At 44.2% G+C, this 15819-nt stretch overlaps 1 protein-coding gene across 1 annotated transcript in view; it reads right to left on the reverse strand.

Annotated features, from left to right (window-relative positions):
* The window catches only part of SNX5 (sorting nexin 5), an 89208-nt gene that overhangs the window by 50109 nt on the left and 23280 nt on the right, over window positions 1-15819 (reverse strand). The window contains exons 2-5 of the mRNA XM_033936047.1: window positions 12140-12244; window positions 6477-6587; window positions 5391-5512; window positions 3205-3328 (exon numbers count right to left, since the gene is read on the reverse strand). Coding sequence (XP_033791938.1) covers window positions 3205-3328; window positions 5391-5512; window positions 6477-6587; window positions 12140-12244 — 462 coding nt within the window. The remainder of the gene's footprint in view (window positions 1-3204; window positions 3329-5390; window positions 5513-6476; window positions 6588-12139; window positions 12245-15819) is intronic.

The following is a 15819-nucleotide window of genomic DNA, read 5'->3' on the forward strand; positions in this document are numbered from 1 at the left end:
GGGGCAGGGGGGGATTGAGTGACTTGCTCGGGGGTCACAGGGAGCATCGAGGGGGTTGAACCCACAACCTCAGGGTGCTGAGGCTGTAACTCTAACCACTTCTCCACACTACAGCATTAAGGTGAGTGTGGAGAGGGTGGTGGATGCCTGGAATGCCCTCCCAAGAGAGATGGTGAAGAGCAAAAAAGGAATTAAAAAAAATGTGGGATAAACACAGAGGATCTCCAAATTAGAAAACAAATGGCATAAATTAAAGAAGGCCGGTATTGGACAGACTTGTACGGTTTGTGTCCCATATATGGTGATTCGGTGTAGGATGGGCTGGGGAAGGCATCAATGGGAACTCCACTAACTTGGAACATGAGGACATTACTAGCCAGACTTTACAGCAAATATCCTACAAACAACGGGATTGTTGGAAGTGAACTTAGATGGCAACTTTAGCAGTGGCAATCTAGGACAATACCATGCGGACTTTAATCTATGGACCAGAAATATTAAAGAAGAAATAAGGCCAGTACTGGGCAGACTTGCACGGTCTGTGTCCCGTATATGGACATTCAGTTGAGGATGGATTGGGGAGGGCTTCGATGGCTGGGATGGTTAAGATGGGCTGGAGTGAGCTTTGATTGAACCTCCAGTAGCTAGAACCTAAGCACACTACTGAGCAAGGCTCTGGGTTTCTGGCCCAAAAATATCTAAGAAAAAGGATCATTTAAATTAAACGATTAATTTATGGAGCATGTATGGTTGGGCAGACTGGATGGACCATTCGGGTCTTTATCTGCCGTCATTTACTATGTTACTATGTTGGATCTGCAGGGAGCTTTTCGAGGTGTGCATAGAGAGGGGATTTGGTACTGCCATAAGATGTGTCTCCTCGCCCGCAAATATATATTACAATCATTGACTATTTTCGAACCACCTTCTTTTTAGAAATGGAGGGCTCAGGTCCATAAGTTGGCCTCCTGGGAGGCTCATGTAGTGGGTAGATGCCCAAAAAGACGAAAACAGTTTTTGACTACCTGGGATGCTTATTTAAATTCCCTAACCCTACATGGGTGTAGTTTGCTGTGTCTGTGAGCTGACACCACAGATTTTGGTTAGTTACAGATAAGTCGCTTTTAGCGTTACCCTTCTCTTCTACTGCTAATTTCAGACTTCGCTCCTTTCATTTAGCTGCCCCCTATGCCTGGAATAAATTACCCGAGTTTGTCTGTCAAGCCCCTTCCCTTCCCTTGTTTAAAAGCAGACTGAAAACCCACCTTTTGATAGAGCTTTCAATCCTTAATCCTACTCCTCTGCCCTCCAACCCAGCCAGCTGATTAACCGTTCCCCTTAACTGTATCATGACATCCTGTTTGTCGGTCTTGCCTGTTTAGATTGTAAGCTCTTTCGAGCAGGGACTGTTTTCTTACTCTTTGTGACTGTGCAGCGCTGCATGCGTCTGGTAGCTATAGAAATAATTAATAATAGAAACATAGAAAGATGACGGCAGATAAGGACTACAGCCCATCAAGTCTGCCCACACCATTGACCCACCCTTATAAGTCTACTGGCCCCCTTAACTCTACTGACCTGCTCTATTAAGTCAATATCCTAGCGACCCTATTCATTGGTATGACCCTCGCAGTGACCCCACATAGGTAATCCCATTTATTCTTGAAGTCTGGGATACTGCGGGCCTCGATCACCTGTACTGGAAGCTTGTTCCAATGCTCTATCACTCGTTCCGTGAAGAAGTACTTCCTGACGTCTCCACGAAACTTCCCTCCCCTGAGTTTGAGCGGATGTCCTTTTGTGTTCGAGGGTCCTTTGAGACCATAGTAGCCATTTTATTATTTTATTACTGTTAATGAGGGGAGGAATCTAGTGATTATAAGAATCCAGGTCCTTGAATGGAGTTCTAGTTTTGGGCTTGGGGGTGGGACTTAGACGGAGATGGGGGGGAGGGGGAGTTGGAACACAATACTGTTAAAACTGCTTAATGACTGGAAACTCTCCCTATATTGCTGTGTTATTGCAGTTTACTTGTGTGTTTCATGTTGCATACTCTCTTCCCAGTGTCTTGTACTATGCTAATGTCTTCCATAAAACTGTTTTAAAAATAAGATATCTATGGCTTTGGAAAATTATGATATAGCTAGTTTGCCATCAAGATGGTGAGAGTTCACTGTCCTTGTTGTACCAGATATTTTTCTATCATCTGGTACCACCAGAAAAAGAATGATCATATGGCCCAGACATTCTCACTACAGGAAGAACCACCAATGATCTGCACATTCAATTTTCCATGTGAACCAAGCTCTCAAAAAACAGCGCTTCCCAAGTTTCTCTTCAAAGCAGCCCCTTTCTAGCAGTTTCACATGACCCCCAACCCTGCCTTCGCTCTTCAAATAGGTTTAACTCCCCCTCGTGCCTGTGCTCCAATCCAGTCCCCATTCTCCACCGAGCCACAGTGTCAGCTCCTGATGCTACTGTAATCCCCGCTTCCCACTTGGCCCACAAAATCCAACACTGCTGTCCTGCATTGCAAGCAAAAGTGGTCACCACCTCAAATGAGCATTTTGTGACCCTATTTGGAGTTACAACCCTCAGAACTGTCAAACCTAAGGCAATTACCACCAAACTTGCGACATGAGAAGTCCGTCTCCCTCTTCTTATTTTACAATAAGGTTTTTACTATTATTCTGCAGCTCTGCTACTGAAAAAAACAAAGGCAGAAAGCAAACATTCAAGGAATGTCACCCCCCAAACATGAAATTCAGTCTTAATAAGAAAGGAATGGGAGATGCCTTATGTTACAGCATCTGAAAGGTTGCGGGGGGTGGGGGTGGGAGGGTAGAAGGGATTTCAAAAGCAAGACATTTTATTATTATTATAATTAGGTTTTTATATACCACCTATCAAGGTTTATCTAAGAGGTTTGTACAGCCAGGTACTCAAGTATTTTCCCTATCTGTCCCGGTGGGCTCACAATCTATCTAACGTACCTGGGGCTATGGAGAACTGAGTGACTTGCCCAGGGTCACATGTAGGAGCATGGGGTTTGAACCCACAACCCCAGAGTGCTGAGGGTGTAGCGCCAACCACTGTGCCACACACACCTTGGAAAATGAATTGCAACCTTGACATCTTGACCACTTCCCCCCCTTTCTAAAATAAATAAAATGAGATTAAAACCAATTAATTCAAGTGCCTTACATCTTGATCGTACTCTAGGAACACATGAAAGTTGTGGTCTCTACTGAGGATGGGATGAGAGGACAGCCGCTGCAGGAAAACTTCATGTACAGAGACAGTCTTCTTAAAGACAGCCAGGTACTCGCTGAAAAGACAAGAGGCAACGTCTCAAGATGCAGTTCCGCCACACAAGGTTAACTCGAAATAAAATGTACAGAAGACGTGAGGTGGTGATCTCCAACAGTAATCAAGAGAACTGCTCTTCAGAGATTCTTTCAAGAATCCACAAACAGCAATTAAGGACAGCACAGAGCCACGTTCTCGCTAAACCAGTGGTTCCCAACCCTGTCCTGGAGGACTACCAGCCAGTCAGATTTTCGGGATAGCCCTAATGAATTTGCATGGGACATATTTGCCTGCCTGCCACCTCCGTGCTATGCATATCTCAGGCATATTCATTAGGGCCATCCCAAAAACCTGACTGGCTGGTGGTCCTCCAGGAAATGGTTGGGAACCACTGCTTTAAACTACAAAGACTAAACTAAACCTTGTTTGTATACCGCATCATCTCCATAAAGATAGAGCTCGGCACGGTTTACAGGTAATTCATTAAATAAGGGAAGGACATAATAAGAAATTAAAAGGTTATGAAGAGGATAGCTAGCTTTACATTTTAAATAGATAGCTTTCCGTTTTGGAGAAAAGCCAAGTTTTCTGATGCTTTCGGAATAATTGGAATGAGCCTAGGTTCCGCAGCGGGGTAAGGAGGTTATTCCAAAGCTCTGTGAATTTGAAGAAAAGGGATTTCCCTAATTTACCTGCATACATGACACCTTTAAACGAGGGGAAAGTTAGTTTGAGTATGTGGACCGCAACCATGTCCTAATCACCAGCATGCTGCAGTTAGCTTGCGATTTGAAATACCTGCCTTGCTTAGATTCAAACCATAAGATGGCTGCAACATGTCCAGCGACCCCCCTGTGCAATACAGAAAACACAGCTACAGGAAAGGACTACCCAACATGCATTATGCATGCAAATCTCTGATGAAGACCAATGTGATCCTCTCAGATAGGTGAAATGGAAAGACTTTCATAAATGTATAAAATGATCCATTCCAAAGAAAACGACCATCAAAAAATAAACATAGCTTATCAGTGCTACTAGCAACTGGCTCAGAGGGCACATACCTCCTTTCAATTTATAGGGTTTTAAAATGAATGTCTCCATTTGCCGTCTGGCTCTGAAGGTAAAATCTCAATACAAAGGTTAAAAAAAAAAAAAAAAAAGTGGGGTGGGGAGAAGCCCAGTTTTAATCTAGATCTTATTTCCAAATATCTTGGTCTCCTATGATCAGCATGCCTTAAAAAAAAAAAAAAAAAAAGCCACCAAAGTATTCAGTAGATTAATAAGACTGTGAAGCTACAGGAAGGGGACAAAACCCAAACAGAACATATTTTCTTCTCTAGCTTGAGGGCTAAGTTACTGAAGTAGTTCATATCCAACATGGAGAGCATTTTCTGATTGCTAAAGAATGTGACAATCTTTACTAAACAGAAGTTTATGAATTGTTTGCTGTTTTTGAGAAGTCATGTTACTGTAGCTACTCCTGTCTTTCCAAAAGCATCTGGTATTAATAGGCACTCAGTCATCTGACCCACAGCTCTCCAAAACATATAACAGTAGGCCATGGACCACTCTTGACATTTTGTATCTATGTTCCTGAAATACAAACTAGTGCCTAAAAGAAAAATAATCCTCTGTGTGCAACTTTTGTCCAATAGTCTCTAAAATTGACTCGTTCAAGGCTTTAAAGTGAACACCAAATGAGAAACAGGTGGCATAAAGCCAAGCTGCACATGAGTGGAACTGACAAAACAAAAAATGAACAGAAAACCAAGGGTTGAGTTTTGGCGTTATCTATAGCAAAGAGATTAATTGGTTAATATTTCTGTACATTGTTTTATTATTTGATGTCATTTACAGATATGATATGGCTTTGATATTTAACTTTGAAATTTCAATAAAAATTTAAATATCAACAGAAACCCACTGATGCAAATTTATTTTCCAAATTGGGTAGCAGTATGGGGGGGGGGTTGACTGCAGATTAGAGGAAACATGTCCCTATCCCACTGCCAGTTTCTAATGTTACTAGAGCACCTTATGCGTCAAGTATCAATAGCACTAAAAGAGCCGGTCCTTACGCTTCTAGCTCCTGCTTCATTTTGGCAAATTCATCTTTTGTCATGGAGCCTTCCCCCTCACCGAGCTTCTGCATCTTCTCCCTGGGTCCTTCAAAGTCAGGTTTTGAAGGTGCTGGAGGAATCTGTTTAACAAATCCAAAGATCAGTTGTTAGCTCTAGTTGTTAACTGGAGATCTGCTGTATCAGAAACACACAAAATGCCATTCTCCAATTCACCCCTAGAGGTCAAGATACAAGGACAGAAATTTGGAAATACAAGTATCACGGGTGCCCATTTGTTCCCATATCCTCTGCAGCTGCACCAAAGCAGATACTGAGGATGTGTTGGAGAGACTGCAAGGAGATTTCAAAATGAGATACAATACAATATCATGTCTTTATACACTGCAATTTTCTGCTAGGAATCTATGCGGTTTACAATAAGATTTGGAACGTTTTTTTTTTTAATGTTTTATTTTATCCAAAACAAAAGATCAGTCAGGCAATACAAGAGTAATATGCTATTAATACAAGAAAACAGTAAATCCCCCCCAAAACCCCAAATACAATATTTGAGGCACTCCTTTAAGACTGCATGTAGCATTGTATAGGCACAAGGAAAGCAAAAGTACATAATGTACAAAAACAATCTAAAAAGAAAAATGTCCAAATCTGGCATCATGAAGACAGTGATAGCAAGGCCTCTCTCCACTGCAAATAAATGTCCCAAACCTTATGAAAGAGATGTAAACATCTATGTTTTAAACATCAAACACCTAAAATTGGATTAAAAAACAACTTGAAAATAAAAACCATCTCAGAGTAGATCAGAAAGACACCTTCCAGTTCGCTTGCAGAAGGAAAAACTGAAGAGAGATAGTACAGCCTACTGAGAAAGGAGGCAGAGCTGAAGGAGAACTGCATCAGCTCGCAATTGAGGGGACTTAACCCACTTGTCAGGACTCGTATGCCTTGTGTAACAGAAAAATGTGTTGGCAAGTGAAAATCCCTACCTGCCTGTTTTGAACTAATATGCAGAAAAAAAAGAAATTGATTTTGACAGACATCATGTGATTCGAAGGAAAGCAAAGCCACACAATAGCTTACAATGAGTCCAGCATACTCCTGCGTCTCCACCAGAGCATCATGCAGCCAGACAAAGTCCTCATGCAGTCGCGTGACAGAGAATTCTGGGTTTTGAAAGTTGGAGAGGGTAGTCTGAAAGAGAAACAAACATTTCTAAAGGTTTTGAGGCAGTGCCCTCTACAAACGGTTGTTAAACTGTACAAGAAACATGAACTTGCTTGAACACTGAGCGACTGGCTAAAAATGAGGAACTGCCCAGCCATCCAGTATTCACTTAAATCCTCCAACACTGCTTATCACAGTCAACCAATTGTGTATTATTTACAATGAACAGAGGTTCCAGTTCATATCTGCGAAGTCTATGAACAGGACTGACAATTCTGCTCAAATATCTGAGAACAGAGGTTTCAAGACTGCATACGGTTATGAGCAAAGGTTTAGGCACCCCCTAGTCAAAACTGTTTCAATTAATCTGTAATTGATCAGAAGCTGACACAACCTTTACAAAGTATAAAATTTAGTGCATAGTTTTCAGGCTTGCTGAGATGAATACTGAAACTCTCGATGCCGTTTAAGTCCAAGTTCAGCCCCATAGAGAGGGCCATTCTTGCTGCTAAAAAGGAAGTCCATGACATAAATAAATACCCGGGATAAATAAATACCTGAGCAACGACGGACAATCTGCTAGTAAATAAATAAAGAAATAAAATTAAAAAACAAAACAGGGAATAGAGCAGGTACAAAATTTTGGATATTCTTTCAGTCAATACTTTGTAACACTACCTTTGGCAGAAATAAGTTTCCAAACATCCTTGTAGAGTGCTTTTTGTTGGGGTTTTATTTTGTAATTCTTGCTTTTAGAATTATTTCCCTCTCTTATGTTTAATTTCTATTTAGTGATATGCTATTTGTAACCCACCTAGAACTCCGTTTGCGCGGATATAAGATTGCACATAATATTCACCGTATGATCAACGACTCCTCACAGATTAAGCAATCACGTCTGACAACTATGAAGCCATTGTAATCATTAATCTCTTTCCGGCAAGTACTTCAAAGTTGATTTTGAGGAATGTTTTGGATTGTTGACTTGCTAAAATATTCTGTTCAGCTTCAATTTCTTCACCAATTAGTTTCTAAAAATGGTAATATTTAGTTGAATCCATACTTCCACCCAAACAATATTTCCTGTGCAATGGCTGCCATACAACTATATAACATAACAGATCCACTCTGGCTTTAATGGCTAGCAAAGCGTTCCTTTCTTCAAATGCATTTGGGATGCATTTTGCCATGAATATAGGCAGGGCCAGTTTTAGACATACTAGGGCCTTTCTCCCAATTTCCCCACCCACCTTTAAATGACTTCTTCACACACACAATACACAGACAGACCTTCACCAAATATAGAACAATGGATTACAAATTAGAAGTAGAAATATGAAATCCCAAAAAGTTAAACTCGGCAAGTACTGTACTTCATTTTGAACACAATCAGTGGCATAACCATGAGAGGGGGCTGGACCTCCCTCTTTGAGCTTAGGCCCCCTCAAAATGAACATCTCCCTTACTTTAGCTGATAGGGATCCCCAAGCCTCACCAATTGACAGCCACCTACCTCCCCCCTCTCGTTCCTCTTCCCCACCCCAGCTTGGATTTCATGCATGCATGAAAGCAGTGCCAGCTTGAGGATATTGCCATTAGCTGCAAAGCTTGGAGATTTCTAGTTGCCGGACTTGAGGACAATAAGTTTTACATCACTCAGCAGATGGCAACCATGGTTTCTTAGCCACATGCTGACTGCAGATAGCACCTTTCCATATGGCTGCTACTCCAGATGCTAAAAAAGCCAAGGCTGGCTCAACATTGTCCCTTGATACTCAACTTCTGGAAATCCATCTGGGGTCAAATTATTACAATATTGGAAGTCCCTTTATCTCTTTCATATGATATAATAATATTTGGAACGATATTATTAACCCAAAAAACCTATAAGTGCAAATCAGAATAAATTGCTCCTCATCATGACAAGAGAGGTCATACAGATGATAATGAAAAATTGGGATAACTTGAATTATAGTTTTTGGTGGGAGTCCCGTATGTCAAGTTTATAAGTTTGAAAAACATTCTTTCCATGCAGAGGGGTCATCATAATGAATTTAAGGAAATTTGGGGCCCATTAACAAAATATTGCAAATTATGATATATTAATATCAATTCCCTTTGATTTTTGAAAGATTGCACATCCAGGGGGGAGGGAGAGTGGGAGGGGGGTTTAACAACTTTATAGTATGTGATTGGAATAGAGTGTATTTTGTTATATTACTTGTTTGTTCACTTGTTTGCACTATATATTTGATTTAAAAATGAAGAATTAAAAAAAAGGCTGGTTCAACATGTATTGCTACCACCTGGCATTACGAGCCAGCTAATGGAAAGGAAAAGTAGCACAATTCTCACCTCACTGCTCAACCAATGGTACAATAAAATCATTTGGGAAATTTGCATGGTTTACCCATGTCTGCAAAAGGGAGGCATCATGGGCACCAATAGCATCAACCATCTAACCGGAAAGTAGTGAAAAGTGATCCAAGATAAAGACCTGGAACAAGCAAAATCGAGGCTCTGCCTCTGCAGGGATGATTTTAATGAAGCTGCTCAGGACTGACTGCATTAGAAGAGACACCCTTCCCATAGCTGCCCTTTCTCACTTCTCCTTTCCCTTCCTTCCAACATTGTCTCCAGTGAAATTTTGGTGGGGGGAGGTTGGAATCCCCTCCCAGATTAGCAGTAGCTCTTCTAGAAACAAAGACTTCTTTTCTTATTTTGTGTCCTTCCTTACGTGCCTCTCCAAATTAATGCATAAGTCAATCTCCCGTCCCAATGTGACGGCAGCACTCTCTAGAAAGATGAAACAAAGAGGCAAATTGCCTGTATTTCAGCTATCACAATAGGCTGGGTCCCCATCGGTTTCTCTCATATATACCCTCCCCTATCGTCATCCAGACTCTCGGATGCCCCCCCCCTCACACACACACACCTCTATCCATTTCTCTCCAGGTCTTGCCTCAGAAACCGCTTCCCTTGGCTCTGCAGAGCAATAAGGCTCTCTATATACTTAAGCCTTACCCTCTCTCCCCCCCCCCCCCCCGACATCAATTCTGACGTTGGCGAGAAGGTCTGGACCTTTTTGCCAACAGCAGAATTGACATCGGGGGTTAGGCTTCTGGGCCGGCAGCGTGCAATCGCTGCCCCCGCCTGGCTCTTCCCAGCAATTCCTTCCGTTCCGGGTGCCTCGCTGCTGAGCCAGGAGTCCGCCCCCCGCTGCTTTATCGACATGTCCTCACAGCAGCAGCAGCGGGAAGTAATTAAATCCTGTGGGCAGGCAGGCAGGCTTGGGGGAGGGGGGCGGAAGAGGACAGAGGGGAAGGCAGGGAGGGGAACATGAGGGAGGGAGGGAGGAAGAGGACAAAGGCTGGAAGGCATTAAGGGCCTGAGTTTGGGGGGGTGGAAGAGGACAAAGGCTGGAAGGCATTGAGAGGGACACAGGAAGGAAGGGACAATTGTTGGGCCTGAGGAAGGAAAGAAAGAAATCACCAGACCTAAAGGTAGGAAAAATGATTTTATTTTCAATTTAGTGATCAAAATGTGTCAGTTTTGAGAATTTATATCTGCTGTCTATATTTTGCAGTATATTTGTTACTGAGGAGGTGACATTGCATATTTTAAAAAGTCATCTGCCTTGACATCTGTGCCCTTTCCCTGCCTTCCCTATGCCCTGTCCTTGCCCGCCCTACCACTAGACCACCAGAAGGGGGACAGGGTGCAGAGCCTGGCAAGGAGTGTGGGATTAGGTGCAGAGCCTGGCAGGGAGAATTTGGTTCAGAATGTTTTTTTTCTAGTTTTCCTCCTTTAAATCTAGGGTGCATCTTATGGTCACAGGTACCTCTTATGGAGTGAAAAATGCAGTATATTTATTTCCATACAGAACTAGGGGAGAAAGCCCAGAAAATTCCAGAATCCAAGCTGACTTAACGTTAGCGTGTAGCACATCATCATAAATGGATGCACAGACATGTATATGCTGATGACACTGAAATAAGCTGGAAAATAAGCTGGCAGCCTTGATTGCTACCTGTCAGCCTACCACTGTTAGCAAACAGCATTTTTGGTTAGCCTAACCAATGTCAGCAAAGGCCTATGGGAGATCATATCATTCATGTCTGACCTTAGGGAATGTCATTGCAACAACCTTAATTCAATCAGTGCTTAGAGGACCTGGCAGTAAAAATGTGCTAAAGACAGCTAAGAGGTGTTAAGAAGATGTGTTAATTACGGTTCATAGACAACCCCGCGAAAGACAAAGGCGCGCGCCAACAACTGAGCGCAAGATGGAGGCGCGCGCCGAAGAAAATTACAGTTTTTAGGGGCTCCGACGGGGGGTTTTGTTGAGGAGCCCCCCCAGTTTACTTAATAGAGATCGCGCCGGCGTTGTGGGGGGTTGTAACCCTCCACATTTTACTGTAAACTTAACTTTTTCCCTAAAAACAGGGAAAAAGTGAACTTTTCAGTAAAATGTGGGGGGTTACAACCCCCAACGCGGCACGATCTCTATTAAGTAAAGTGAGGGGGTTCCCCCCCACACCTCCCCCGTCGTAGCCGTAAAAACTGTAATTTTCTGCGGCGCGTACCTCCACGCTGCACTCAATTGTTTGCGCGCGCCTTTGTCCCGGTGCGCTTTTGACCTGACACCGTTAATTACTGGTGCTTAAGATGGACGGCTTAGGATGTACAATGGGTCCAGGTGCACAGATAACTAAGATTAATCAGAAACTATTGTCAGAAGCATACTGGAAAGTACATTTGACTCCAGTCTATTCATTTCCAGTCTAGCACACCTCACTCATCTTCCTGATCACTAACCATTGTTTCAGACAGTTTACTAAGGATGGGGATACTTAACTTCAATAGATTCTATTAGTTATAAAAATCCCCCTCTCAACATCAACCCCTCTTCTTGCTCTAGCGGGAAATTCACGCTTCTCTTTCCTGTCTCTCTTGGATTCTTTTCTTTGTCTATTCTCTCTCATTCACAAGAACACAGAATCAGTCTCTATAATTGTAAAACTTATCTCTCTCATCAAGTGTAATGCTTAATTGTAACTTTTATGAATCTTGCTTTCTATATTTCTGCACAATATACATATATTCTTTATATAAACACTCTTAGTGGTCTTTGAAAGTGATTTTACTTCCTAATGAAACTTCTGTGAAGGCACTGAACTCAGGACCTGGCGTTTGTAAGGGTGCCTCACCTATCCCCTCCAAAACTACCCCTTTCACTTACCTAACTGAAGATGCTATGACAGATAGGCACATGGAAACTGAAGGACCAGAAGATCTCATCCTTCTGAAACGCTTATCTTGAAGCGAAGTCTTTTCTAATGAAATCCACTAGTGTCTTTGCAAAAGCCCAAACTTCTTCTAGACATAACAATGTAGTACCCATTTGGTTGCCCAATGAGCTTTTATAGAAAGTCCACAAGACAGCGCATCCCAAGAGACTATTTATTAAGGAGCATTAATGCATGTAAAATCTATAGTCATATGAGTGCATGTACGGTAGTACTGGCCACAGTAAAACCATTATTTCAATATATTTTCTAAGGGTTTAGCACTCTTACCTTGGTATGTACAGTGAATTTAACTTTGTCTCTCTCACTGAGTGCATCAGGAATATCTATTTGAAGTGAAGGATCCATGTTCAGGTCCACAGACACTGAGCGTAACTAAAACCACAAAAGAAAAACAAGTTTTCACTTGAGAAATACAACAGTGGCATACCACTTCTCCTTTCCCTGCTCCATGGTAATGGGCCTTCACCTCTTTTGGTTGAACCTCTATGGATCTCAACGACCCCAATGCTGGACTGGCTCAGCTCTTCTGTGGCAACAGGTGATCATGTAAACATGTGTCAGTAGCTGAGCATTCTGGGCCTGATTCTGTATAGGGCGCACAGTCTCAGCAGCCGCCTAATCAGCTTTTGAGAATTGCACAGGGCGTCCTATAAAGAAGCGCATCTGTCTTGATGGACAGATGCCTAACCCCCCTTATAACCACCACAATTCTCTAACTGGCATCCCTTTCACAAGCGCAGGTTAGAGAATCACGTTGCCGCTGAGCTAAGTGTCAAGGAATCTCCCTGTCATGATCAGTTTAGCGGCCGCAACACAGAAACCCCCCCCCCCACAGTAGGCTGGCAGATAGGATGCCCACTCCCTCATGCAGAACCCCCAAGCCCCCCCCCAAAAAAAACTGTTCGCAGAAGGAGGAGTGCCCAATTCTTACTGCCGCAACGGCAAACCCTCCCAACACAGTTCAAGACAGGAAGGATGCCCACTCCCTCCTGCTGCTAGCCCCACCATCCTCTGAACCCCACCAAACTCTCCCTGACTCCACCCTAACTCTCCGACACCCCAACATCCAACCCGACACTCAACTACATCCCATCACGCCCAAGATCCCATTGACACTCCTTGACATCCCCAAGATCCCCGGCCACTCCCTGAACGCCCCCGTATCTTTATCTGATGGCTGGCAAGAGGGATGCCCAATTCCTCATGCCAGCAGGCCCTCCATTGCAAAATGGCAGGCCTTCCCCTTCCTAGTGCATTCTGGGATGAACCAGGGAGGGGCCTATGGCCCCAATTGGCTCAGATGCTTAAGGCCCCTCCCACAGGAGGGGCCTTAGGCACCCAGGCCAACCTGAGTATTAGGCTTCCTTCCTAGAGCATCCTGGTATCTGGCCAATCGGAGTCGTAGGCCACTCTCAGTGCATCCCAGTATGCACCAGGAAGGAGAAGGTCCGCCATTTTGCAGTGGTAGGCCTTCCGGTAGAAGTGAGCAGGCATCCCTTTTTCCGGCCATCAGATAAAAGTACAGGGGGCGCTTGGGGAGATCTTAGGGGTGTCGGGGAGTTGTCAGGGTGGAGTCGGAGAGTGTCAGAGGTGGAGTAAGGGAGTGTTGGGTGGGATGCAGGGATGATGAGGCCAGCAGCAGGAGGGAGTAGGAATCCCTTCTGCCTTGGGCTGTGTCAGGAGGGTTCGCCTTTGCGGCAGAAGGAATTAGGCACTCCTCCTGCTGTGGACATTTGGAGGGGGGATTTCGGCAGGAGGGAGTGGGCATCTCTCCTGTCAGCCGACTTTGTGGGGCTGGGGGACATGTGTTCCTTGCAGTGGCCACTAAACTGATCACGGTAGGGAGACTCCCTTGCCACGATCGGCTCAGCGGCCATGTCTATTTGACATGTAGACCAGAATTTTGCTGGCCTATATTTCCAGGCACCTATCGTAGCCCTAGGGAAACACCTAAGGCCAATTCCGGGCGAAACCACACCCACACTTAGCCTTGGGTGAGTTTAAGTGTCCCTATGCGTCTCCCTCAACAGTGACAGACACCTACGGTGTAGGTGGTTTGCCTCAGGGTGTTTGGTCTTTGGTTTTTTTTTAAACGGGTGTTCCAATTGGCTGGTTAGACAGCAGTAGGATGCCTACCACCACCTACAACTGGGACACCATTTATAGAATTTGTGCCTCCGTGTCTAGCAGCACCACAGCTCAGGGTCATCTCCATTCTGGCTGTATTCTGAAAATAGGAAAAGGTGGTGGGGATACTACAAAGGCTAAATAGGCATTTATAGGAAATACCACCATAGTCAGTAATACACTTACACAGTTTGATCCAAGACAGCAGGTAAAAGCTGAGGAAAAGTTGTCTCCCCCTCCCCCCCAGGAGCAGGACTTTTCAGTCACTAAGAAACTCAAGATAGAATGACAAAGAACAAAGAAAACTCATTCCAAGTTAAACTCTCTCTCCCTATACCCTGCTCCCTCAAGGCAATGAATACTGAATATTTATTGACTTTGTGAAAGAGTATTAAAACTAGTTTTTTCATTCACCTTACTGATACAGTAGCCGTTTTGTGTGTACATTGCATTGACCTTTGCCGTTTTTACTACTACTGTGTGTGGTTTATTTACCGTATTTGCCGGCGTATAAGACGACTTTTCAGTACCTTAAAATCCTCCCCAAAGTCGGGGGTCATCTTATACGCCGGGTACTGTTTACATCACAGTTCTTCAACCGCCGGTCCGCGGTGCCGGTCCGCAGAAAATTCCTGCCGGTCCGCACAGGACCGGTGAGATGGACCCGTTAAATTTTCTGCCCCGATGGTGTTTGCAGAAATCTTCTGTTCCTCCCAGCCTCGGGCGATCAAGACAGGCGGTCATTCCCTCTGTGAGTCTCGCCTATGCGGAAACAGGAAGTTGAAACAAAATAGGCGGGACTCAGAGAGGGAAGGTCCCGACGTTTGCAGCCTGTCTTGATCGCTGCCCCTGCTGAGTCGCCGAAGAGGGCCGCGGGGAAAGTGCAGGCAGAGAGAAGATGGTCAGCGTGCGCGGGGAGGTCAGCGTGTCGATTGGGGCCATCAGCAGCGTTTGTGCTGAGTCTGCCCACGTGCAGGATGCGGCGGGTAGGGGCCTCCGACTCGTCTTGGGCGGCAGGGCCTGCGGTGCAAAGCTGTTTTTGCCGGCTTGGGGGGGGGGGGTCGCGAATCGGAAGAAGGGGTAGTCTTATACAGCGAGTATATAACAAACTCTATATTTTAACTGTAAAAGTTGGGGGGTCGTCTTATACGCCCAGTCGTCTTATACGCCGGCAAATACGGTATTTATTTATTTTTTATTTATTCAATTTTCTATACCGTTCTCCCAGGGGAGTTCAGAACGGTTTACATGAATTTATTCAGGTTCTCAAGCATTTTTCATCTGTCCCGGCAGGCTCACAATCTACCTAATGTACCTGGGGCAATGGGGGGAATAAGTGACTTGCCCAGGGTCACAAGGAGCAGCGTGGGTTTGAACCCACAACCCCAGGGTGCTGAGGCTGTAGCTTTAACCACTGCGCCATAACTTTTAGAAGTATTTTCATAAATGGTTTATCAAATAATACATTAAATAAAGAAACGGGGATCAAAATTCATCCTGTAGCAGTAAAAAGCTGAAGCGGCTCACAGCCACAGGTCGAGTTAACCCCCAATAGTCAATGCCATGGCACGTCTGGCGTCTAGCACTGAATATCCAAGTTAGTGCGGCAATCTAGAAGTTAGCTGAGCACCAGCCGATATTGAGATCAGTGTCTGGTTAACCTAATGGATAAAGTCAGAACAGCTGTCCAAATTTTATCTCACTCACGTAACTGGTTATACCAATAACTTGTTAAGTGCTGGCTCCACCCACTCTTCATTGCCTGGACCACTCCTGATCTAGCTGGTTGGTGCTAAGTGTCACTGAATATCCAGGTATGG

Source organism: Geotrypetes seraphini, chromosome 3 (genome assembly GCF_902459505.1).
Source record: "Geotrypetes seraphini chromosome 3, aGeoSer1.1, whole genome shotgun sequence".
In the NCBI taxonomy this organism is placed as follows: domain Eukaryota; kingdom Metazoa; phylum Chordata; class Amphibia; order Gymnophiona; family Dermophiidae; genus Geotrypetes; species Geotrypetes seraphini.